Below are 27,080 nucleotides of genomic sequence, written 5' to 3' on the forward strand. Positions count from 1 at the left end.
CGTCGCAAAATTTTAAACGAGAAACGTACTTTTCAATTTTATTTGACTGTAAAACTATGTAAACATTGGTTTCCTTTTTGCCCGGGTATTTTAACTTTCTCCAAACAAATTTTACCCAAATTTGTAAAACTTGATTTGAATTTTGCTGAAATAATTAAAGTCATACTATATAACTAAATCAGAGTTGCAAGCGGGCCCGAAATCTGAGCCCGAACCCGGCCCGAACCCGAAAGTATGAGCCCGAAGCCCGGCCCGAACCCGAAACGTTTTTGCGAAGCCCGTTTAGGCCCGAAATTTTGATTGACAGGATGTGAAAGAAAAAGAGATAGACAACAAACACAATGAACAATAGTAGACAATGGGGTAAACAATACGTTTTATAGTAGAGTGGGCATTAGGTCAAAGCCAGAGTTTCTTAGCTGAGGGATTTTATTTTGTTTTTTTAAATGGCGGACACGGAACGTAAAGTCAGGCCCGTTTTAAGCCCGTTTTCTCACAAATACCTAAGCCCGAACCCGGCCCGACTTGCAACTCTGAACTAAATTCCTTCAATTTTAAAATAACACAAATCGTTTTGCGTAAACTTGAACTTGCACCTGAATACTAGCAACTACGGCAGAACCACTTTACGAGAAAATCCACACGCACATTCAGAATAAATCGTAAAAACCAAGTCGGAACAAAACCTCTTTTTTGGGATATTTGGTTTCTGAAACTGGCATAAAGGTTGTGCTTTTGTTCTAGAAATAGGCATTGGAAAATAAGAGTTAATGGTCGCACTAGATATGATCAGCATACATTTGTTTACTAGCCTATGGCTGGCCATATCGGAATCCTTGGAGACCGGGTTAAATTGGTGCATAAATAGGCCATGATGGACACGCTTGCGTTCGTTAGATACCAAAAAGGTTGTGCGCTTTCGCTAATATGAAATGGAATGACCAATTGATGACGAAAACTATAACATTGCGATTGTTTTACCGAAAAACATATTCCTTTCCTTACAAATTTCCAAAGTTTTTAGTTCGCACGCCCTAATGGAGTGTTTCTTAATCTTATATGGACCGCGTACCACGTGACAACTTACTTTATCGTTGCGTACCACCTATCCTAAACCCTATTTAAATTGCCAGACCAAGAAACAGGTCCACTTTCTCGCCCGGACTAGCATATTTGTTAAATCTCGCGTACCACCTCAAAAGTTCCGGCGTACCACTAACGGTACGCGTACAACAGTTTGATGACCACTGCCCTGATGTAAAAGCACTTTTTTCGACCCTTCGCGTTTGACAGTTCAAAATGTGTTTAATATGTTGAATGCGCTTGTTAACAACTAAAATCCCACCCACTCACTACGAAACAACAAAATATAGCACTGAATGATATATTACAAGTGAAAATGCTAAAATTTGTTTAAGTATATACTTATATGCATATGCAACCTGGCAGACAAAACGCCCGTTCAGTACTTTTTATGTGTAGTATTTCTACCCGTATATTTCTGACACAAAATTATTCTCTGCTTGAAACTGGTCATTAATATCTGTTTTAACAAAGACATGACGAAAGTAACAACAGCTCTAAAAGCTGTGAGCTAAAACTTGTCTTAACGTTTAAATCGTTATTTCCCTCTATAAAACTGCCTGCTTAAGTTAAATCTAGCAGCTGTATTCATATTTTAAAAAAATTAACAAACCATCCCAAAATAACAAAAATGTTGGCATGAAAGTAAAGCAAAATAATTGTATTGACTCAAAAATGAAATAAAAAGGACAAACTTAGTTTCTAAACTCACAAATTTGTGCAAAATAATAAACAATAATAATAATATAACAAATGAAATAGCTTGAAAACCATTGCATTATGGGAAAGATTTTCTTTACAATGACACAATTTTGTAACACAAATCATTACAGGCGATGTTTTGATGAAAAGCATTTAAACCAGGTGAAAAACAAACAATGTGCATGTCGTACAAAAAACAAATATGAAAACATGTTAGTGCTTGGCAATACATCTTCTAAAGGTTCCAAATCGAAACTATCAAAGCAATTTATAATGCACTCAGCATAAAGCATTATGCCTGACGTGCTATAAAGCAATATTGCAGTGTTACAAAAAACACAAATCAGAAAGTAAAGTTAAACGATATGTACAGTAAATTGTCACATTTTCCGCCCTCTATTTAATTGGCATTCAGTTGCCTAATGCATAAAATTATGCAAGCACTAAGCTTAATGTTGTATGAAATTATATAAAGTGGCCCAGCAACTGTAAACTTTTTACAATTGTTTTATCTGCTCAAGAAAGAATTTGTTTATGAAGTCAGATTTAACAAGTTGTTCCCTGCTAGGCAGATAATAATACAATAAAGAACTAAAAACAAGTACAATTGTAGAAAAAATGTGGAAACAAATCGGAAATGCATGTTGATTATGATAGGGAACAATACATGGTTTTTCATTTGTCAAAATGTTTACACTTGTTGTAAATAAGCAAGGGTAACACAGTTTGTTTATTTTTATCACCTTTTGTTTACACAAATGTCCTAATATTTGAACATATTGCAAATATTAATAGGTACTGTGGAATGATCCCTGACTGACTTTATCTGTTTTTCACGACCTGTTGTGCCATATCAGTTGTGGAATGAAGCACTGCAATAAAGTCTGTGATGCTCTTCTGCCACTGTACAGTATGCTGCAGGCCTGCTCTGTCGCGGTATGTACTGAGATGTCACCATCACTTAAGGAAGAGTATTTGTTGGATCAAGATCAATTGCATCTCCAGAGAATGAACATCCTGTAATGCAAAAGTAAAGATAAATAAAATATCTCAAAAAAGATACTTTACATTAAATACATATGGAGACAGGCAAACAAATTTACCTTGTAAAACTTTGCCAATCTTTTTATGCAATATGACATAATCTTATGCAATTAAACAGAATATAGGATTAACAGGTATGCAACTAATCAGATTCAGATTCATGTTTACATTTTAAAAATATATAGAGACTCTCAGACTCATGGGAGCAGAGTTTTTAAAAAATACAAAGTTGCGGATATAACATACGATGTCACTTTAAGTGATGTCACTAATGTGTGCAACCACAGGAACTCAAACATAAAGCCCAATAAACTTCCCATAGTAAGCAACGTTCATCAAAATAAAATGAAATAATATTTAGTTCGCAATTGCAACACCTTGCTGCAACGATCGTCATTGGCTTAACAACAAATTTGCCAAACATTAGCAGACAATTTGTGTTTAATGTCATAAAACAAGGCACTAACCAAAACATGTTACAGTTTTAAAGCACATTTTGTGGCGTGCATCACCAGCGCACTTGTTTAAAAGCAAAATTGTTTCCAATATTTTTCAAATTATGTGTTTATATCTCTTTAAATAATGTGGATAAAATTGAATCGGAAAAAAATGGTGGTCAATGTACACACACTGGTGTAAAATGCACCATTTACAACTCAACATACACAAAAACACCAAATCAATTTTTGTACCTTAAATATAAATTGTGTTGTGTCTTCACTGAAGTAACTGCTGAAGTACATTTGGCTGGAAAGTTTGGGTGTATTTGTTTTGTCAAGATAAATTGCATGCAGAGGTTGGACAACCTGAAATGCAAAAGTGAAGATGATTAAAACATCTCGAAAAAGATACTTTACGTAAAATATATAGAGACAGGCAAACAAATTTACCTTGTAAAACTTTGCCAAGCGTTTTTTATGCAATAAGACATAATCTTATGCAATTAAACAGAATATGGGATTAACAGGTATGCAACTAATCATTCATCTGAGTGCATGTACATTAAACTATTGTATTATGTATGCTTTGATTAAACTTACACATTTAGTAAAGATAAAATGATTTCAAATGTTCAAATCAGTAATTCTAAAGGGTGTATCAGCAGTCCGCACCCTTTTGTGATGTTTGCAATTAGTTAGAAAGGTATTTGACCGAACAAATTTGCTCATACCTCTTCAAATAATGTTGATAAAAATTCACCCAACATACACAAAAACACCAAATTGATTTTCGTACCTTGAATATAATTTCTTTTGTGTCTTCATTGAAGTAACTGCTGGAGTACTTGTTTGGATGATGTAACATCTAAAATAACAGAATTAATATTCAACAAGTGCTGACAAGATGGGTACAGTACAAAAGAGTACTTACAAGTTACAAGGTGATTGTTAAATCAAGATTCCACTCAAATTTTGAAAGCTGTTTTAGACTACATGCTACACAACAACCTACACCTGCAAAAACAGAAAAAAAAACCTACACCTGCAAAAAAATATTAAAACCCTACAATTGAAAACAGTCCTCTGCAAAACATAAAACATTAAATCTGCAAAACAAAACCTGTTAATTTTTTAAAAAAGAAGACATAACTACAAAACCACTAAAACAAGCAACAATTAATCTACAAATCAAATTCATTACCGTTGATGTTAAAAACAAAAGTGAATAACAGTAAACCTGCAAAAAAACAGTTACATTTTTACACAAAAGCCCTAAAACCTGCAAAACAAAAAACAGTTACATTTTTGAAACAAAAGCCCTAAAACCTGCAAAACAAAAATAACGTTACATGTTGAAAACAAAAGCCCTAAAACCTGCAAGAAAACAGTTTAATATTAAAAAAGTCCTAAAAAGTCGGCAAAACAAAAAAGGGTTACATTTTAAAAACAAAAGCCCTAAAAACTGCAAAAAACAAACAGTTTAACTTTTGTAACAAAAGCCCTAAAACCTGCAAAACAAAAAAACAGTTACATTTTGAAACAAAAGCCCTAAAACCTGCAAAACAAGAAACAGTTACATTTTTTTGACAAAGGCCCTAAAAAGAATGTTAATAGCTGCAAAAACAGAGTAAACGATATATTAGTTAAAACCTGTAAAAACTGACTTTTTGTTAAAACCTGCAAAAACAGCTTTTTGTTAAAACTTACAAAAACCGCATTTTGTTAAAACCTTCAAAAATGTTTTTTTGTTAAAACCTGCAAAAACAACTTTTTGTTAAAACCTGCAAAAAAGGTGTTTGTTATGACAGTTACCTTTGAAAGTTGCAGCAAGACACAAAAACAATTTTTGCTCAATTATGGTAAAATGATACAATACAGTAACATCCTCCAATCAATAGCAAGATCTGAAAAAGAAAACAAAACAGTTTATATTTAATTGTAAACCAATACACAATATACACACCTTGAATAAAGAAATTCAGAATTGACCACCAAGTACAGAGGTCTCTCTTCTGATTTCTAAACTACATTCTTAACACTTGGCGTTGGTGGTTCACATGGTTAGAAAAATATGTAATAAACAAAACACAATAACAAGGACCTTTACGGCTGATGTAAAAGGCACAACACCCCCCCAAGAACTGGTCTTATTAAAGAGAAATGATAGGATAGAAAAAGTTGACTCTGCACACATTTTTGTTGATGAAAGAGGAAAAGCGCAAGTAAAAACTTCTGTACATCTGTACACAAAAATGGCAGTAGCACTTGGCTAAAGGCAGTTGCATTTGGTTCATCTCCAGGATCAAGAAAGAGTGTCTATCAGGAAAGGTAGACAGGCCTGAAAAATATAAGTGAAACCACCAACGCCCCTGTTTGCCGACGAAAAACTACACAACATAAGCTTGCCTCAACTAACTGCCCTACATACAACCGCCGCAAATTAGCCTAGAATAGTAGAAAGTGAGTCTGTCATGTTTACAACCACCCAAATTGTCATTGCCCCATAATGACAAGGTGGCTGGGTCAAGCGAGAAACCGGAACTGAAATAATAAACCATAAGTAAGTTAACCTAAATCCACAAGAAACAAATGGGTTTGACCAGCATTATGGGGTTCAAGGGCATTATTATAGCGCATTTTACTGCAAGGCAATACTTCTACTACTCAATCGAAAAAGTGACTTATATCCATGCTTGATGTCGAGATCAAATTTTCTTTTGCAGAAAAAGAATAACTGAACTGGATGTAGGCAAGGACAATAAAAGCTGGTCAAAACCCTAAAACAAAACCACAACATCCCTATTATTAGTTAAAACAGGCGCAAAAAAATTGTTTAAAAGGGTCCAGTGATGATTACAGCGTATAACTTAACAACATCACTGCCCTTGCCCTCAGAGTCCCCCCGCAAGGACCCAAATGAATTACGCAACCACTGGGCTGGAAAAAAATTAACAACAGTTTGCGCCCTATCAGGGTGGCTCACGAAACTTTTCGGGCAAAATGCCAAGCCGGTCCCCTCTGGTCCACGAGCCTGGACCTTCATTGGGAATAGCGGTGTCCCTACTCGGTATCGTCTACACCGCGGCCAGCGCATGCGGTGGAGGCCATGCCAAGACCGTGTTTCTATGTGCACCTTATTTTAGCTAAGGCCATTTAGCAACGCGCCACACCTAACTACAAATCGGACTAAGCTAAGACCCTATGTGGCGCGCGAATCCCAAACGTACCCCACCTATATTACCTAACCTACCCTTAGTTATAAGTGCCACTCTAGTTATAGCCCTGGCGCCAACTTGCTGACATAGTGGCACTCCTGCAGACTTGGACCATTCTTTGACCACCGAGGAAGACTTCCTTTACGAGTCAACCTCGGCAAAGAATAGGTCACTCACCCTAGCGCCAGTTAGCCTAAGTTAATTCCACAATCCCGGTTGACCCATAACAGACTCCTATGTTTACATACAATTAAATATTTGAAGTTGAGGAATGTTGGTCGATAGATGACTGAATTGAAGTTGGTAAACCACAGAAATACAAACGTCTGAAAGAAAACATACATAAATACTTTCTACACAACGCAATTTATGGTTTTAGAAGCTGCATGATCAGTGTTTTTTTAAGGTGTTTTGGGGGACCGAAACGGTCCCCCAAACTTCTCCAGCGGTTTCCCAAAATTTGGACTTGCAACTACAGTCTATTTTTTGGTATTTAAATGAAACACTTCGGTCTCTTAAAACTACTTAGCGGTCACCCAAACCAAACCTTAAAAAAAAAACTTGTGCATGATTACGTTTTTTCAAGTCAATACCATGTTTAAAATGTAGTATTAATATTAATGTTTAAAAATCATAAAATTACAAAGAATGCAAATAATTCACATAAAACTCACCAGATAACAAGGCTTCCATCCAACACGCGGTATGAAGGCGAGAAAAAAACGTGGCAAGCTGTTCGTTGTTGAGGCGCGCAACATCGATGGTTGCATTCGAATTCAATTTTGAAAATATATTTTTTTTGAGAAACAAAATGCTAAATAATCTTTAATATACATCATAACTCGCGCTAATGTGTCATCGATAAAATTTTACGATTTTTATTGGATTTATTTACATAAGTTTAGTCCATATTTCGGAAACGAACAAAAATATTAAAATAAATTGTATTGTAGTATCCTTAATCCAATACACCACAGGTTGAATAGTAAATGCCAAATTATTTTGCCTAAAAGCAAGAATTTAAAAGGATCAAAAATTAGAGGAAAACAATCTTCAATGCGCACTTTTATTTGTTGCTGTTGTTTTAAGAGGCATGAAGCATCTCGGCGTTCAGATTCGCACGTTCAAAGACGAAGTAGAGACAACTAGGCTTAGGTGTTGGACCCCTTAAATCAATGCCTTAAAATAATGTTAGTATCATGTTGTCTACGTAAAATGTCCGAGCACCATAAAGCTTTAAAATGTGATAATCTAATTAATAAACTTTCACTAGAAACAAAATATATGGTTGTCACTATCATTGCTTAAGATCAGGGGTCACAACAAACTACGGCCCGAGTCTACGGGGAATTGAATTAGTTTAATGCAGAGACCGCCAAACTTTTTTCACAGCGGTCCAAGGAATTTCAGCTTCTAGATTCGCACGTTCAAAATCTGTACATGCATAGGTACATGTTTTTAACCCCAAATAAATTAAAAAGTTGGAGTGTGAAAATAATATCGGTATAAGCCGCACAAACGGAAGGTATAAAACTTTTTAAGCCGCGGCTTACAATCGAGTAAATACGGTATTTGATTTCGAATTTTTAGTGCGTTTCACATAGCACTGTGTATAAAAAAAAAACGCACAGACAACGGTAAACCGGTTTAAACATTAATCAGTCGTTTTTGAAAATTATTGTGATGATTTGTTCCTTGCTTGAATCACCCGGGGAAAGCAATTTCGGCCACTTTAAGAACTACATACAGAATTCCTGACATTACGAGTGTATTAAAATATTTCCGGACACAGAATTTCCCGCCTCAACTCCGGACATGTCCAGGAAATTCCGGTAAACTAACCAGGGGTGACGAGCCGTAGTGCCGAATGTGCTGTTTTTCCGATATTTAAACTTTTTGATTGCATGAAATTGATGCCTAAACTTTCATTTTCGCCAACACGATCACTAGTTAAAACGACTATTGTTTGTTAAATGGATTATTAACAAAAGTCAAGAGTCTGGTTTTGCAATATTCATCAGCAGCCGGAGTCGATTTTTCCCAGCCTGAAGTGGAGTCGGAGTGTAAGAAATCAGACTCTGTACATCTCTGACCCTAACCCAGTGGTTCTCAACTCGTTTCAGGCGATGGACCACCGCCCCAGTAAAAATTGCCCTTTGTCGTTCACGGGATTCGAACCCAGGATACTCCCGGGGACGAAACCCGATCAGGTTTTGTAAATGGGTCAGGCGCGCCAGGCCATTCGGCCAAGTTCGGCCATTTTACTTTTGAGCAAGATCGAAGTACACATACAAAACTACTATTAGGGCTTGAGACATAATTGTTTGAAACCGATAGTCAGTAAGTGAGATACAATTATTAACAGCTAACATTTTGATACTCTTTCCATCTGTAATATGCAATCATCTCTAGTTTATCACCAAACTTAGTTTAGGTCCTGTGGACCACCCAAAAAGTGATGGTCCATGGACCACCAGTTGAGAACCGCTGCCCTAACCCAACCCATGAACCAGTTTTAACCAAAATTGTAAACATAAAACGTTGCTCTGATACTCCGAACGAGGGCTTACTTCACTGCTTTTATTGAAATAAAACTTAAAATAAAATTCACAACCATCGGTTGTCAAAATAAATTTTGTCCCGATCTGAGGTTTGTGACTGTTGCTTTTTGAAAAGTTTTTTCATTCTCTCCTCAATTTCTAGTAAGGTGTGAGTTTCCTCGTTCATCGAATCAGCATCATCTTCCTCTGCATCTTCAGGACTCAGTTGAAACACATCGGGAAATTTGAAAGTGTCTCCATTCGCCTGTGTACAAATTTCAAACATCACAAATCCAAACTGCTTAACTCATCAACCAAAATCCACAGACAAATGACTTTTTGTAACTTTATAATAATTGTTTCAAGTTTCATGGCCACATGCAGTGGTGGGATATAGCGGCTTGCACCGGTCCTAGAGGACCGTTTAATGAGATCAGCGAACCGGTTAGCATTCCTGGTTACTGTAAATGGACTTTTTGTAACAGAACCGGCTAAAAAATATGACTTAACCCGGCCCAACTTACAACCCTGGTGTTAGCACTGACAAACTCATCACAATCACAATATGCTTGTGGAGCTTACATTATAATGACCTATACCTGACGTTATTATTAAGAGTATGTGATCAATCTGTATGTATCTTTATTTCAACACACCAGAATATGCAATTAAGAATATTTTCTCAAATAGGCTACAATTTTGGATTCCACGTGCAATGAAGAAGATCCACTGGCTTTTTATATGTTATAAAATAACTACATGTAATGTGATGGATGAACAAAAGAGAGCTGTAAGAAATATTTTTGGGGTCTCTACAGGTTAATTACATCTGACAACATTTTTTGCAAGCAGAAACGAATAGTTCTCCACACACTTGACATAAGCGACAAACCAATCTTAATAATGTTTTAAAATACATATGTTGGCCAGCAATACCCTACTGCCATGCGAAGTTTTTATGTGGTTACAATGAAACACACACATATATATATAACCGTTTTTTCGGTCATTAGATTTTTAGCACACTAGGTTCTGTATTTCTAATCTAAAGAGTCTGTAAACATAAACTTGATTTCTTAGTTTAATAAGGGAGTGAAAAAAACTTGAGGCATTAACCAATTAGAAAAGGTGGCTTTCCTACATATTTCTATTTTATATATTCTATATTTTATTTACCAAACAAATGGGTCCCCACACATGTTTCTTATTCAAATTGGTTAAGGCAAAAATAAGGCGTTTATATTTGGACTCTTAACGACAAAAAAGTAGAAAGCATCAACCTAAACTTAAAAAGGTTTTGTCCATACTCTTTTACATTATATAGTCATATATTTACAATAGTAGTAAAAAAGAACTACACTTCCAATCCTCTGAGAATTTTATCTCTAGCTCTGACCTACAGCTGTACAAGGCCAGTTTTTTAAAAAAGTTAAAACTTTTCCTACAAAACTCGAACAGTATTACAGACAGTTGACATATTAGGTAGATATTTTGCAGCAAAGGAATATGTAACAAATTGTTATTCAATTAATTTTGTTTCGGAAACTGTATACCATTGACCAGTCGTTAGTGATGGGACGATACCAGGTTTTGAAGCGAGTACCGATACCGAGTACGAGTACCACATGTATATACCTTCGATACTTAAGTGTAGTGTTGTACTTACTTGTCACTGGCTAATTTATCTGCCGTGGTTGGGGTACAGGCGTGCACACACACATGCCGAAAAATGTAATCACCACGTGATAGTGAAAAAAATATACGTAACCCAGGGGCGTATCCAGAAATTTTTAAAGGGGGGGGTCCAACAATTTTGGGGGGGGAAATCCCTAATGACGTCATTATGACGTCACACGTCGTTCATAACGACGCGTTATGCGGCAAAGCACTTTTTTCCAAAATTGGCGGTTTCTCTACCCATCTAATTGACAGGAAGAACAGGTAATTTTAGCGAAAGCTTTGTAGTTTTCTGATTTCGCCGCTGCTATCTAGCTTACTCAGCCAAACTGCAGCTGCAAAATAAGCGTGACTGTCAGGTAATCAAAATCGTTGCTTAAAAAAACAGGGTCCAATTTCTAAAGAACTAAATCTCTTGCTGAAGCGGTAATCCTACTGTTAAGTTGCGCAAAGTCACGAATGCACCAAAGGTGGTAACTGCAGAAGGCATAAATTGTGCCTGGCAAGTAACAAATTACCCTAATAACATAACTCGATTTACATCGATCTAATGTTTTGACAAACTATTACGTGTTTGGCGGATCAAAGCAACACAACATTACACGTTTTTAACCCTTTTACATTGTTCAAATGCAAAAACAGTTTGATATGTTGCACTTAGTGCAGTTACCACTTAGCAAGAAACTGCTACCAGCGTCCTAGCCGGAACGTAACTTTCCGATTGTTAGCGCATAAACCTCCTTATTAAACCCTTGTTACGTCACAATTGGCGATTAGATAACAAGCGAATACAAGAGATTGAAGGCTCGCGTCTTTGAGATAACGACTCCCTGTTATCACGCAGTGGTAAACGGAACGATTTTGGCCTATTTAATTTACGCACAACTTTTTGAAAAGGGGGGTCCGGTAACCCACTACGAACAACTGCTTGATTTTATAAAATATAAAAAAACAGTGCATCTTATTTATTGCTAGCTGAATCCAAAGAAACTAAAATTGCTATAAATCAAGAGTGATACCAGGTAGACATGAGCAATCTTCCAAGGATCAACAAACTTCCACGTATAGGAGTTTTTCCTCCACGGGTTAGGTGCTTTGAATCTTTGATAGTTTACAATTCCCAGTGTGATGCTGACAACAGAAACATTGTAGAGCTTGTCCAGATATTCCTTCACATCATATTTTGTCATGCTAGAAAAAAGAAACACCGAGTGAGGAAAATTTACTTCTGCAGGAAGATGAATAGGTTTTTGCTGATACAAATTTTAACATTTAAAGACGCCACTATCTGGTGTTAGACTTTTTTTGACAAAATTAAAAAAAAAAAACAGTATGACTACAATATGTTTTAAGCTCTGCTATCTGTTGTTGATCAGTGACAAGCTTGTGGAACAAACTTTTGATCTTTGGGTTGCCTAGAAACTGCAGTTATTATGAAAGGTTTCATACAGTTCAAAATAAAAAAGGGGATTTCTATGCTTAAAAAACGCAACAATAAAAAATTACAACATACTCTGCTGGAATATGAAATCTAACATAGTTGCTTGGCATTTCTTCCCTGGGTTTCACCATAGTAAAATACCACTCAGGAAAGAACAATCGTCTTTGTGGGGCCCCTTCATAGTGAAGTGGAAACCTGCAAAACGATTGATTGGTTAAGGATGTTCGAAGTAGGGTTCCTCTTTTTCTCACTTTTTTGTTTCTTGAGAAACGAGAAATTAAAATTTTATTTCTCGAGAATCTCAATTTTTTTTATTTAAGCAGATTTTCTAACAAAACCAAACAAACAAATTTGATGTGCACTTTTTTGCTTCTAGTCGCTATCGTGAGTAGTGATTCGCTAGCAAACCAGCAAAAAAAAGAATCGACTGTAGGTCAGTGTTATAGATATAACGCAACTAAGCGTGACTACTGCTTGGAAAAAGTGAAAGTTTACTGCAACACACATTAAAAATCGCTGTTTTTTGGCGCAAAGAAGGAAAGTAACCTGTCCAGTACGATCTGGGGGCGAGTTGAAACAAAAATACAGGTAATAAGAGGTTTTGCATTTACTTTTTGTTTATAATACGTGACATAACTTCTAGCGAGAATTTTTATTTCTTGAGAATCGAGACTCGATTTTTTCACAATTTCTTAACAAGAATTTCTCGAGAAGGAACCACAGCGACTTTCAACCCCACCTTTGTAAAGTTTACCAAGCCCCAAGCCTTACTTTTAGTTTCAATGTTCTTGTCGCAATGCAAGAACATGGGTTTAAGTTTCCTTAACACAGCATATATCGCTAACAAGTTGTTGCTGTGCCACTTAGACTAGTGGATAATATTTGAAACATCCCCAAACAAAATTCAATCATAGCACCACATTGGATTTTATGGCACGTTTCGCCGAGATCTCAGGTGTGCAAGAAGAAATTTTAGGGTGTGCACGAACCAGTCAAGTGTGCAACTCATCAAGAAAAAGCTAACCGATTTACAAATATTTAACAAAATCTCAAAATAACCGTCAAATACAATTGCGCCACTGGTTAACTAATGTAACTAATCTGGAAAACAGAAGTTATTTAGCGCCCAGGCCTAATGTTTTGTCAATAACGCAAGAAAATAATAGAACATTTTTGCCGAAGGCTTTTTTCGAGGGGTTGTTCAAGTGTGCAATCAAACTTGAAACAAAATAGTCTCGGGTGTGCAGCTGCCATACTATCCATACTGGTCATAGCACAACACTATAGTATAGCAGTTAGCAGTAATGACCAAAATAAGCTAGCCTGTGGTTTTTCACTCAAACAGAACTCCACAGTCCTTCGATTCTTTTGGTTTAAACTTACTTCACAGTGGGAAGCTTTCCAGGAAGCCGTATCCTTCGCATTCTTCTCAATTTGCCATATACGATTCACGTTTTATTCAAAATCAAAACAATAACACCCCTTAGCAGTTTAATGGAAGTACAACATGTGAAAACACTTTAACAGAGTACTTTAAAATTTCAGAATAAAATTACTTCAGCTTTAAATTTGTTTCGTTTAGTCTTTCTAAAATAATTTAAGTTAAAACGTTCATACTAAATCATGTTTATTTAGTAAAAAATCAACTATGTAGCGTACAAACCATCTTATAAACTTACAAAGAAAACCTGAACTTTCACAATACTTTGTTACATGTAAGTTCAATTAATCCAATGCGCGAAAGGTAAATCCCAAACTTCGCCTGATGGATTAAAAAACGATGAGGGTCGGGAAATGACAAAACCACGTCTCAGCTTTTCTGCAACAAACAAATACTGTTCTGTTATTATTTAATGTACCAGATGCCCTTTTGTTGATTCTGAAAAACTCAAAACCTTACATAATAGAATTTATTTTTGCATTACATACACAATACAATCATTAAAGTATTATTCGCAAGAAATGGAAACAAGAAAGAAAGTATCAACAAGCTTGAATAGCCTGAAAAAATTTGAACAAAAGAATTGTATTTTAGTAATTTTAATTTTACCAACAGGTACATCAGTTAGACTCCATTCCCAAAAAATTGGAGAACGGGAGATCTCAGGAAATAATACAACCTTAGTTTTGTGGTATCTAGTAAAAAAGTAAATAGATAAGTAGGTGATTGGAGCCACACATGCCCCAGGGATTGTATAAATCAAATCGAACTTTTCCTAAATTGTTTGAATAAATATTTGCCACACATTTCAGCAATATTTTCCCAACACTCAAATTCATTCAACACTTTGAAGTCTCAGTGGACTTTTCAAGATTAGAGCATCTGGCCAACTTCAAGTAAATAAATTAAATGCATGCACAGTAAAAAATCAGATATGGAATTAAAAAATATGCCTTAAAGCAGGTGCACGAAGAAAAGGTGACTCTATAGATGAATAATAGGCCAGGAAACAAACAATTCGAGTTAGTTTCAAGCCAGAATGAAGTTACACGCGTGGGCAAAGTATTCCAGTTGTTGCCATCAAACACATAGATTCATGATATCAACTACAACATCCAGATTTCTGTTGAGGGTCGATCGGGTCGTCATTGACAACCACAACACCTGGTCGATTTCTTCTGGTTGAGTTGCCAGATGTTATTCCACCTGATGCGGCATTTTGTTCATCTTGTTCCTCTGAAGTCTGAAGCATTCCTGCCAAATATCAATAATTAAAGCAGTGCACCGTCCACCATAACAAAAAATACATCGGTAGCAGCATAGTCAAACATTTCTGTTAAGATGAAGGTTTGAGAAGCTTTGCTATAAACAGGTTTGTCCCACCAATCGTAAAAGTGGCATAAACTAGTTTCTGTTAAACAAATCTAAATCAAATGTATTGCATATATACATTTTTGTAATGCAAGTTGCAAAGAAGTTTACAATTTATAATCAGACTGCTCAAACTTGCCTTTTCTTATGAAAATTGTCATTATGTATTGTTACTCAAGTTGGAAATAATTTTGTTTGTGTCACAGAGACACCAACTTTTGGTGAGGTCAATTTAGGGTCGTACAAAATACTGCATGGCACTCCACAGTATGCCATGCTGTTTCTCATAATATAAGCTCTAAATAGGCAAATAAGACCAGATAATAGTGTTATAAAATTCCAAAAATGCAAAATGATTTCAATAAAGTATATTTCTGTCCATTGAAACTGCTTACCCTGTGATAACATACAGAACCATACTATGTTCAATATCACAGATAAATTAGATCCAGCAAGTATACTAAATTTAAGTTTTAAATGTGTTGTTACATACAATCTGTCCAACATTTTTCTGAAGAAAAGCATGAAAAGTTGCACCACTGAATTAAATACACAAGGGTGAGCTGAAATGATGACACAACTAAGGTTGTAACACAAACTTACTCTTTTAGTAGTAGCCACATTTGGTACTTTTAATGTTTTCTAAATGTTAACATAATGACTCAAAATGTTTTGTCTGAATGTTAACATAAAACTTTTTTAAATCACGAATGAATTACCCAAACTAATTTGTAGATTTGTGAGTAACAAAAACAAATTTTACGTACTTTTGGTCAGGGTTAGAAACAGTTCATCAATGCCTTTGTTAAGTTTGGCGCTTGTGTGGATGTGTTTGGCTCCAACAGAGGCGGCATATTCCTCTGCATCTTGCACTGTAACATGTCGGTTCTTCTCCAAATCAATCTTGTTGCCTAAGAACATGAGAAAATTTTCATAGCACACTGGGGTTTTTCTTTTACTTGTTGTTTGTGGCGGTCAGACCAATATGCTAACAACACTTTGTTTTTTGATAGTGTAGTTTGTAGCATTGTCACATTTGGACTACTAAAAGCTTCTGTGTTGGTAGATCCCAACTATTTTAAACATTATTTAAAAAGGGGCCAACATCAAATACAACATCCCTGACGTCAAAACTGTAAAGCAAAATGTATTAGCAAGAGTGAAAGTGAAATTCCTTGACTAAAATTTAAAATTCCTCCCAGGTTGAAAAGCACAGCTCAATTTTTAATGATTGACATCACAAAATGTGTTTTTCATCATGGGGCACGAGTTCGGAATTTCTTATACTTGTTGTAAAAACATTCTATGGACAAAAACAACTTACCAGCAATGCACAAGCTTATGTCCTGACCCAACATCTTTCTTAATTCCTTCACCCAGTTTTTAACCTGAGGAATATAAACTGAATTGAAACAAGAACATTCAACATGATTTGGGTATAGTTCTCTAATAAGTTTAGGCTCATATAGCCATGAAAAGTATTGTACTTTACGCAGATAGATTGTAGGGTGCAAGGCACAACTTAAAATGATAAAAATTGAAATGTGAAAACAGTGCAAGTTCCACTGATTTGCAAATTGTGTTTCATTTCATACAAAATCCAAACCTACAGTGTATTACCAGTTAAGAAAATATTCTAGTTAATTGCAAGAAAATGACTGGGAAATAGAAGTTACAAAAGAACATAACACACAAACTTCAAAGTAGCACCATTAAAAAAATAGCTGTCACTGAAGTTGTTTATTGAAAACAAAGAATTACTGATGTTTAGTTATTATTACATTTCTGCAACAACTGGTTCTTATGTAGGAAACCATACAACCCCAAGGGAAAACTAGTTGGTGTCACCAAAATATGGCCGTTATAGAAAATGGTTAGGAATCCAATTTTTTCCCACAAAACTACAGTATAATCAATTTGATAGGAGGCAGATCAATTAATTAGCAAAAAATACTTGTATCAATTTAAACCAACCTTTTGAAAGGAATCCTCATCTGTGATGTCATATACCAAAATTGCCCCGTTGCTATCTCGATAATAAATGGGACCTAACGCATGAAATCTTTCTTGGCCGGCAGTATCCTAAAAAGAAGGGCACTATTAGCACCTCCTGGAAGTTTCTTTGTCAGCAAGCTTTTGATAGCAACAATGGGCTAAATTTATAACACTGAATATCCAAGCTTAAGGCAATTACTTTGCATCTAGTATCATTGTAATATTATTATCCTGAAATAAAGTTTCCTTAATCTAATGTCAATAATATCAAATAATGGTATAAATGAATGCAATATATGGCTGTTATACTATTTGTAAACATTTACTGGTGAAATGAAAGGTGACTGAAGGTGGCTGACTATTAAAAAATTACAAAATAATCCGAGTTGAAGTGTAGAAACTGCAATGTCATTGTGATGTCAACGGAAAAGCAGTCAGTCAAACACATGTTTACTCACCCAAATTGACAAATTCACTTTTTTTCCACCAACGTTTAATTTTTTGTTGAGGAATGATGCCTAAAATAGATAACAAAAGAACATTATAATAATAAATCTCTATGGGAGTATGTCATCATACAGCATGCCCGCTAGTTAAAAAAATGTTTTTTTTTGCACACTCTATATCAATTAAGTGAGTATTATGGACATAAAAATCAGTATTATGAACATTACATGTTTAAAAGCTATCCACTGTAAAAAGTAGCAATAAACAACTTGATTGTTTACAATATTCCAATTCCAATTTGCTTTGTCTTAAAGCAATGGTGAATAAAGATAAGTGCAAGGAAATAGTAAAATAAATTTGTACAAAACTTTTACCTGAAGGGTAGTTATATGTTTGTCATTGAATTTGTCTTCACAATATCTCAGAACAAGTGAAGTTTTTCCCACACAACCTTCACCGAGAAGCACAACCTTGAATTGTTTCGTCCTCGAAGCCATTTGCAGTCACATGTGAGAAATTTTAAATTACAGTAATTTACTCTAATATTTCTGTAAAAGTTCAGAAAGGAAAAATTAGGTAACATACAATTACTCAAACAGTTGATAATATTAATAAAATCATGGATCACTAAAAACTCAGTATAAAGACATCAGGAGCATATATTAAATAGACTAAAAAACTTCAAAGATTGCAAAGTCATTCACCCCTAGTTCACTTAAATTCTTGGGTATAATCAGTTTCTCATTCTAATACATGTATGTACAATTAGTTTTTGTAAACTTAACCTAATTTTCAGTTTAAATTGTTTGTTATTTATCTGTATTTGTGATACAAATGAGTACAAGTAAAAACATAAAAGGAAAACATAAAGTGATAAAAATGTTAGCACAATCAACAGGCCAAACTGTAAACAACCATATATGAGATAGATCAAAATGATAACTTTAGTAATAGATCAAAACCATCAACAGCATGTCTTAAACTGACGATCACTGTTTGCCTTTTTAACTTTAATACACTAAAACCAATAGACTGTAAATCCTTGGTTAAACAGAATCAGTCGGTTTTAAATGAAGGAATATATATTTCGCCTATGTGGCATCATCAGTTCCTGTAACCAAAATACAATACAATATAAAAATGATTGAAATAAGCTATTGCTGCCAGGCATAATGTTAGACCAAGTATTGCTCATCCAGCAGTTTTTATTGTAAACAATCGACGTTTCGACGTCCTATACAAGACGCCTTCATCAGGATAATGACATAACTTGCAAGACGAAAGACGTCTTGTATAGGACGTCGAAACGTCGATTGTTTACAATAAAAACTGCTGGATGAGCAATACTTGGTCTAATAAAAATGATTGCTAAAACAAACACGCTAAAATAAATAAAAGCAGTAAAACACTAAAACAAGATTTTACTGTTTCAAACTGTCAACGCTCTCTGAACCAACCTCAAACACAAACAGAACAAGCGAAGGAACTCTATAGTCTACCATACGCATATCAAAATCACATGACAGAAACATTTTACGTTGGTAAGATACTAATAAAACACATAGGTTTCGTTTCGTGTAAACTACGTAACGTATCTAACATGCCAAAAAGTTTAACTTAATTACAAACATATTTCCTTACAGCAGTTAAACAACAACAACAAAACACATCAATCACTTCTTCATGAATGAACAACCATTGTCATTCTGCCAGAATAAAATCGAAAAAAGGAATGCGATACGAGAGAACGTCACGGATGGTTGCGCAACGAACGTTTTGGCCAAATCAAAATATTGACAAAATACGCTAAATTTGATACGATTTTTGAAATCTTTTCGGGCCCATTATTTTTTTTTAAAACGCAACATTGCCTTATCTTTTAGTCTATTTTAATAATCCGTTTTCGAAAAAGTGAACCTGACTCGATAATTACAGCAAAACGCAATTAACTAACACCCACTTTGGGCCAAATGCCGAAACTGACGAAATACGCTAACTTTATTAAAAATTTTGAAATATTTTCGGGCCCATTATTTTCTTCAAATTCGCACCATTGACTCATCTTTTAGTCTATTTTATTAATCCGTTTTCAAAAAAGTGAACCCGACTCGATAATTACAGCAAAATGCAATTAACTAACACCCTCTTTGGGCCAAATGCCGAAACTGACGAAATACGCTAAGTTCAATACAATTTTTGAAATCTTTTCGGGCCCATTATTTTTTTTAAATTCGCAGCTTTGCCTCATCTTTTAGTCTATTTTAATAATCCGTTTTCAAAAAACTGAACCCGACTCGATAATTACAGCAAAATGCAATTAACTAACACCCACTTTGGGCCAAATGCCGAAACTGACAAAATACGCTAACTTTATTACAATTTTTGAAATCTTTTCGGGCCCATTATTTTTTTTAAATTCGCACCATTGCCTCATCTTTTAGTCTATTTTAATAATCCGTTTTCAAAAAAGTGAACCCGACTCGATAATTAGAGCAAAATGCAATTAACTAACACCCACTTTGGGCCAAATGCCGAAACTGACGAAATACGCTAACTTTATTACAATTTTTGAAATATTTTCGGGCCCATTATTTTTTTTAAATTCGCAGCTTTGCCTCATCTTTTAGTCTATTTTAATAATCCGTTTTCAAAAAAGTGAACCCGACTCGATAATTACAGCAAAATGCAATTAACTAACACCCACTTTGGGCCAAATGCCGAAACTGACGAAATACGCTAAGTTCAATACAATTTTTGAAATCTTTTCGGGACCATTATTTTTTTAAATTCGCAACATTGCCTCATCTTTTAGTCTATTTTATTAATCCGGTTTCAAAAAACTGAACCCGACTCGATAATTACAGCAAAATGCAATTAACTAACACCCACTTTGGGCCAAATGCCGAAACTGACGAAATACGCTAACTTTATTACAATTTTTGAAATCTTTTCGGGCCCATTATTTCCTTTAAATTCGCCACATTGCCTCATCTTTTAGTCTATTTTAATAATCTGTTTTCAAAAAAGTGAACCCGACTCGATAATTACAGCAAAATGCAATTAACTAACACCCACTTTGGGCCAAATGCCGAAAGTGACGAAATACGCTAAGTTCAATACAATTTTTGAAATCTTTTCGGGCCCATTATTTTTTTTAAATTCGCAGCTTTGCCTCATCTTTTAGTCTATTTTATTAATCCGGTTTCAAAAAAGTGAACCCGACTCGATAATTACAGCAAAATGCAATTAACTAACACCCACTTTGGGCCAAATGCCAATAGGGACGAAATACGCTAAGTTCAATACAATTTTTGAAATCTTTTCGGGCCCATTATTTTCTTCAAATTCGCACCATTGACTCATCTTTTAGTCTATTTTATTAATCCGGTTTCAAAAAACTGAACCCGACTCGATAATTACAGCAAAATGCAATTAACTAACACCCTCTTTGGGCCAAATGCCGAAACTGACGAAATACGCTAAGTTCAATACAATTTTTGAAATCTTTTCGGGCCCATTATTTTTTTTAAATTCGCAGCTTTGCCTCATCTTTTAGTCTATTTTAATAATCCGTTTTCAAAAAACTGAACCCGACTCGATAATTACAGCAAAATGCAATTAACTAACACCCACTTTGGGCCAAATGCCGAAACTGACAAAATACGCTAACTTTATTACAATTTTTGAAATCTTTTCGGGCCCATTATTTTTTTTAAATTCGCACCATTGCCTCATCTTTTAGTCTATTTTAATAATCCGTTTTCAAAAAAGTGAACCCGACTCGATAATTAGAGCAAAATGCAATTAACTAACACCCACTTTGGGCCAAATGCCGAAACTGACGAAATACGCTAAGTTCAATACAATTTTTGAAATCTTTTCGGGCCCATTATTTTTTTTAAATTCGCAGCTTTGCCTCATCTTTTAGTCTATTTTAATAATCCGTTTTCAAAAAAGTGAACCCGACTCGATAATTACAGCAAAATGCAATTAACTAACACCCACTTTGGGCCAAATGCCGAAACTGACGAAATACGCTAAGTTCAATACAATTTTTGAAATCTTTTCGGGCCCATTATTTTTTTTAAATTCGCAGCTTTGCCTCATCTTTTAGTCTATTTTAATAATCCGTTTTCAAAAAAGTGAACCCGACTCGATAATTACAGCAAAATGCAATTAACTAACACCCACTTTGGGCCAAATGCCGAAACTGACGAAATACGCTAACTTTATTACAATTTTTGAAATCTTTTCGGGCCCATTATTTCCTTTAAATTCGCCACATTGCCTCATCTTTTAGTCTATTTTAATAATCTGTTTTCAAAAAAGTGAACCCGACTCGATAATTACAGCAAAATGCAATTAACTAACACCCACTTTGGGCCAAATGCCGAAAGTGACGAAATACGCTAAGTTCAATACAATTTTTGAAATCTTTTCGGGCCCATTATTTTTTTTAAATTCGCAGCTTTGCCTCATCTTTTAGTCTATTTTATTAATCCGGTTTCAAAAAAGTGAACCCGACTCGATAATTACAGCAAAATGCAATTAACTAACACCCACTTTGGGCCAAATGCCAATAGGGACGAAATACGCTAAGTTCAATACAATTTTTGAAATCTTTTCGGGCCCATTATTTTCTTCAAATTCGCACCATTGACTCATCTTTTAGTCTATTTTATTAATCCGGTTTCAAAAAACTGAACCCGACTCGATAATTACAGCAAAATGCAATTAACTAACACCCTCTTTGGGCCAAATGCCGAAACTGACGAAATACGCTAAGTTCAATACAATTTTTGAAATCTTTTCGGGCCCATTATTTTTTTTAAATTCGCAGCTTTGCCTCATCTTTTAGTCTATTTTAATAATCCGTTTTCAAAAAACTGAACCCGACTCGATAATTACAGCAAAATGCAATTAACTAACACCCACTTTGGGCCAAATGCCGAAACTGACAAAATACGCTAACTTTATTACAATTTTTGAAATCTTTTCGGGCCCATTATTTTTTTTAAATTCGCACCATTGCCTCATCTTTTAGTCTATTTTAATAATCCGTTTTCAAAAAAGTGAACCCGACTCGATAATTAGAGCAAAATGCAATTAACTAACACCCACTTTGGGCCAAATGCCGAAACTGACGAAATACGCTAACTTTATTACAATTTTTGAAATATTTTCGGGCCCATTATTTTTTTTAAATTCGCAGCTTTGCCTCATCTTTTAGTCTATTTTAATAATCCGTTTTCAAAAAAGTGAACCCGACTCGATAATTACAGCAAAATGCAATTAACTAACACCCACTTTGGGCCAAATGCCGAAACTGACGAAATACGCTAAGTTCAATACAATTTTTGAAATCTTTTCGGGCCCATTATTTTTTTAAATTCGCAACATTGCCTCATCTTTTAGTCTATTTTATTAATCCGGTTTCAAAAAACTGAACCCGACTCGATAATTACAGCAAAATGCAATTAACTAACACCCACTTTGGGCCAAATGCCGAAACTGACAAAATACGCTAACTTTATTACAATTTTTGAAATCTTTTCGGGCCCATTATTTTTTTTAAATTCGCACCATTGCCTCATCTTTTAGTCTATTTTAATAATCCGTTTTCAAAAAAGTGAACCCGACTCGATAATTAGAGCAAAATGCAATTAACTAACACCCACTTTGGGCCAAATGCCGAAACTGACGAAATACGCTAAGTTCAATACAATTTTTGAAATCTTTTCGGGCCCATTATTTTTTTTAAATTCGCAGCTTTGCCTCATCTTTTAGTCTATTTTAATAATCCGTTTTCAAAAAAGTGAACCCGACTCGATAATTACAGCAAAATGCAATTAACTAACACCCTCTTTGGGCCAAATGCCGAAACTGACGAAATACGCTAACTTTATTACAATTTTTGAAATCTTTTCGGGCCCATTATTTTTTTTAAATTCGCAGCTTTGCCTCATCTTTTAGTCTATTTTAATAATCCGTTTTCAAAAAAGTGAACCCGACTCGATAATTACAGCAAAATGCAATTAACTAACACCCTCTTTGGGCCAAATGCCGAAACTGACGAAATACGCTAACTTTATTACAATTTTTGAAATCTTTTCGGGCCCATTATTTTTTTTAAATTCGCAGCTTTGCCTCATCTTTTAGTCTATTTTAATAATCTGTTTTCAAAAAAGTGAACCCGACTCGATAATTACAGCAAAATGCAATTAACTAACACCCACTTTGGGCCAAATGCCGAAAGTGACGAAATACGCTAAGTTCAATACAATTTTTGAAATCTTTTCGGGCCCATTATTTTTTTTAAATTCGCAGCTTTGCCTCATCTTTTAGTCTATTTTATTAATCCGGTTTCAAAAAAGTGAACCCGACTCGATAATTACAGCAAAATGCAATTAACTAACACCCTCTTTGGGCCAAATGCCGAAACTGACGAAATACGCTAAGTTCAATACAATTTTTGAAATCTTTTAGGGCCTATTATTTTAACCCTGTTCGCCTACAATTTTTATTTTGCCGGTATTGGTTGAAAGCCATTACACCAACGTCAAGGTTCCGACAGTAGTAGTGGTTTGATTTTTTGCAGATAAAATCTTTGTTTGGACAAATTTAGTAGTTTAACCATTACAATGTACTGTTGTTTTTTGGGCTATGGTTACAATTTCCTGACCAATTATTTGTCCAAACAAAGAAAATAAAACTGCTAGCTTTCATGCAGTGCATGCACATAGCGCAACATTGTAACATGGAAATGCAGTTTTTTCATGCAATGCGATTTTTTTTCATGCAATTTTTTGATGGAATCATTTAATACGAAGATCAACATTTGTATTCGTTTTTAATATCATTGAAAAGTTTTTGTCGACATACCCATTTCTACGTACGACATATTCTTCACCTTCATGTATATAAGCTTCCAAATTTAGTACGTGGGTTAAAAACAAGTTGACATCAGAAGGAGTATTTTCAAGCGCGGAAGAAATCAAACTTCCTGATGGCGAATATTCAGATTTCAGTTCTTTTCCCACATAAGATTCTCTAAATATTTGTTGTCCAATAATACGCTGCCGCACGCGAGAACGACAGAATTTGTGATCAACAAAGCGCACAACATTCTCAAGGCATTCTTTATTTAAACCCTTACAAAACCTAAATTCTTGATTTATGCGAATCAGTTCACTTCTGCGCTTTTCATGAAACAAACACATACGATAACACTCGGGTAAGCATTTGGCTTCATTAAACGTTTTGGAAAGAATTGTATGCAGACTGTGAGCAATATACTTGTACGTTTCTTTTGTTTCTGAGTGTAGGTTTTCAAAGTCCGAAATCAGAATTAAATTGTCGTCAACTGATTGCTGTAGATCTATGTCTTTGCTGACAACAATGTCTTTCGTTGTAACAGATGACAAGTTGCAGTGACGTCGCCGTCTAACTATTACTTTAACTGACGTCGTTGGAGTTAGAGTTTTGGCAATTGCGTCAACATCTCCGCCGATTCGTTTTTTAAAAAACAGGCAACTTCCAGTCAGAATGTTTTCTTTTTCGCATTCAAATAATGTCCGTTTTACCATTTTATCATTGAAGAGGGTTAATCCTGGTTCATCAAATCTATAGCACTCGTAATGACCAGATGCAACGTTAGATCCCATATGAACTACCACAGAAACTAACTTGTAAGGATACGTTTGCGAAAAACATTGTAAGGATAGAGTTCTATCAGGGTTTACTGAAGTACAACACTTCTTTTGCAAAAACGTCAAAACGTTGCGAACAATTTCTTTGAATGCCCTATGAATATTCTTAAATTTCTTGCCGTTTAAAATTTCTGATGCCAATAACGTGGAGATGTATCCATATTGATCAGCACGAAAATAGTTACAAAGACGAACAACTCGTGCAATATAATGATCAACAGCCTTGTCTGTTAACCAACCAAGCGTTGTATCGGAGTGGGACTTATATGCGTTTTGCGTCAAAGCTGTGTACGTAGAACCAATTGGCTTAGGACAAATAGAGCACAAATCCAGCCATGATAACGTTTGATTACATGGCATAACAAGAGCCGAATTTGCAATTGTTACTGGGTTTAAAGGAACTTTATTCCAAACGAGACCTGCTACGGGTTTACACGTTGCAACAACATCGTCATTATTGGGACAAAATATGAAAGCAGGAATAACTGGGGTGTCTGTCATTTCGGTACTGTCCTGTAACGAAGTTGCCTTATTTTGATATTTTAGCTGTTTCACGAAACCTTGTGACGAGTAAAAACTGGTCGCATTGCGTTTTCTGTTCTTAAACCTAGACACAACCATAGGCATCGAAGTTGTAAACGGAACCAATTGTGTTTTCGAGACTTTTTTAGGAGTTGTTGTAAGGTGTTGCACAGAGTCGGCGAACTGTTTTTGTAAAACCTTTATGGCGTTGAAGTATTTTACCACGAAGTCGTCAATTCGCCCTACACGCTTGCCATCAATAAAATTAACTTTCATGTCTCCGAAATGTTCTTCAATTATACCTTGAGTTTGATTGTTTACCATAATAGTTTGGTGACCAGCTTGTTGCAAAATTTCACACTTTTTGAAAAATGCTTCGTACGCATCAAGTTGTTCGCTTGAAAGATTGCCTTTTGTGTCATGCCGAGTTAAATCTCCAAGCATTAACTGCGAGGTTGCGCAAATTCTACTTAAAATAATTTCCAGTACCTTCTCTCACAACTGAGGGTTGCAATAAACATTTTCGTCGCAATTGGTATACATGTGATCCTTGCACACCTGCGAAGTATTAAAATTATCTAAGTTATTTTTGTACCTAACGTAAAACGGTGAATGACGTTCCTGCAATCTGTCGGACGACTTGCAAGCATAAAAATAATCAGTGCTATCGTCGCTGCCGTTCTTACCATTGCCATCGTCGGTGTAGTCCCGTAGCCGAAATAATTGAAGGCGTTTAAAATGTTTTTCAACCAACGCAGAGGTTTTTTTACAGTTTGTCAAAATGTAAAAACTTTCTACGACCTCATCTAGTTCAGGTAGCGTCGTGCATGAAAACATTACGTTAATACAAAACAAGTAAGTTGTAACGATTTTACGCTTATTGCTGTATTTATGGCATAAACACTTGGCAGCTTTCATGGCATGACTGTAGCAATTATGAAAGATAGTTTTGGTCAAGTCAACCTCGTCAAATCTCCCGGTCACAATTTTGAAACAGCGGTTGTAAAAGTCTAATCGCGTTTCATGCAATATCGCTTTCAATGCAGCGTTCCACATAGCCATTGACCCATGAACTACAATTAGCGATGGTTTTTTAGCACGACCACAAATTTTAGCCACGTCGAACAAAAAGTTTTTCAGCAAATGACTAATTGTATTTGCATCATGTAAACAACTGACACATGTTGTTACGGGAAGGGGAGTTCCACCTTGTGTTGGGTTTGTAATTAATAAGGTGTACACCTGAAAGTCGGAATAATTTTCAAAACGTCGCAAAATGCTTCCTGTCGAATCGTAGTACGCGATATCAAAAACACAAATTTGATTGAAAGTTTTTACCTGCGCATCGGAATACATTACGACCATTGGCGGATGAACAGAAATGTGTCTGATAAAGTATTGGCTTTCCTTTTCCATTTCTAAGCGTAAAGTATTTAGGTACCACAATTTGCTT

General features: G+C 35.3%; 2 protein-coding genes and 2 long non-coding RNA genes across 4 annotated transcripts; all 4 read right to left on the minus strand.

Moving 5' to 3' along the window:
* Positions 1-1,729: 1,729 nt before the first annotated feature.
* On the minus strand, positions 1,730-4,639 carry LOC145238065 (uncharacterized). Its single transcript, XR_013862073.1, has 4 exons — positions 4,201-4,639; positions 4,066-4,134; positions 3,522-3,635; positions 1,730-2,802 (listed from the first exon to the last, which is right to left on the minus strand). It is a non-coding gene; the product is annotated as an uncharacterized LOC145238065 (long non-coding RNA).
* An 835-nt stretch (positions 4,640-5,474) lies between these two features.
* On the minus strand, positions 5,475-7,325 carry LOC145238066 (uncharacterized). The gene is made up of 2 exons (XR_013862074.1): positions 7,159-7,325; positions 5,475-6,810 (listed from the first exon to the last, which is right to left on the minus strand). It is a non-coding gene; the product is annotated as an uncharacterized LOC145238066 (long non-coding RNA).
* Positions 7,326-9,050: 1,725 nt separating this feature from the next.
* On the minus strand, positions 9,051-13,693 carry LOC145238064 (large ribosomal subunit protein uL23m-like). The gene is made up of 4 exons (XM_080101108.1): positions 13,526-13,693; positions 12,215-12,337; positions 11,721-11,892; positions 9,051-9,289 (listed from the first exon to the last, which is right to left on the minus strand). Exons 1-4 carry the CDS (start codon positions 13,564-13,566, stop codon positions 9,092-9,094), a joined length of 534 nt encoding a protein of 177 aa, XP_079957234.1. The 5' UTR covers positions 13,567-13,693; the 3' UTR covers positions 9,051-9,091.
* A 345-nt stretch (positions 13,694-14,038) lies between these two features.
* LOC145238062 (ras-related protein Rab-21-like) lies at positions 14,039-17,963 on the minus strand. Its single transcript, XM_080101107.1, has 6 exons — positions 17,771-17,963; positions 17,408-17,467; positions 16,929-17,036; positions 16,279-16,342; positions 15,722-15,865; positions 14,039-14,837 (listed from the first exon to the last, which is right to left on the minus strand). Exons 1-6 carry the CDS (start codon positions 17,891-17,893, stop codon positions 14,686-14,688), a joined length of 651 nt encoding a protein of 216 aa, XP_079957233.1. The 5' UTR covers positions 17,894-17,963; the 3' UTR covers positions 14,039-14,685.
* Between the last annotated feature and the right edge of the window lie 9,117 nt (positions 17,964-27,080).

Source organism: Phallusia mammillata, chromosome 7, assembly GCF_965637545.1.
Source record: "Phallusia mammillata chromosome 7, kaPhaMamm4.hap1.1, whole genome shotgun sequence".
NCBI classification, from domain to species: Eukaryota; Metazoa; Chordata; class Ascidiacea; order Phlebobranchia; family Ascidiidae; genus Phallusia; species Phallusia mammillata.

What these genes read in the sequence shown, in the direction of transcription:
- LOC145238062 (XM_080101107.1), bottom strand. Translation starts at nt 17,893, where the DNA reads ATGGCTTCGAGGACGAAACAATTCAAGGTTGTGCTTCTCGGTGAAGGT. An exon ending in AAGTGAATTTGTCAATTTGG is followed by an intron (nt 17,037 to 17,407) that starts GTGAGTAAACAT and finishes CCTTCTTTTTAG; the next exon opens with GATACTGCCGGCCAAGAAAG. An exon ending in CATAAGCTTGTGCATTGCTG is followed by an intron (nt 15,866 to 16,278) that starts GTAAGTTGTTTT and finishes TCATGTTCTTAG; the next exon opens with GCAACAAGATTGATTTGGAG.
- LOC145238064 (XM_080101108.1), bottom strand. Translation starts at nt 13,566, where the DNA reads ATGCGAAGGATACGGCTTCCTGGAAAGCTTCCCACTGTGAA. An exon ending in AGATTTCATATTCCAGCAGA is followed by an intron (nt 11,893 to 12,214) that starts GTATGTTGTAAT and finishes TCTTTTTTCTAG; the next exon opens with CATGACAAAATATGATGTGA. An exon ending in AGATTGCTCATGTCTACCTG is followed by an intron (nt 9,290 to 11,720) that starts GTATCACTCTTG and finishes ATTTGTACACAG; the next exon opens with GCGAATGGAGACACTTTCAA.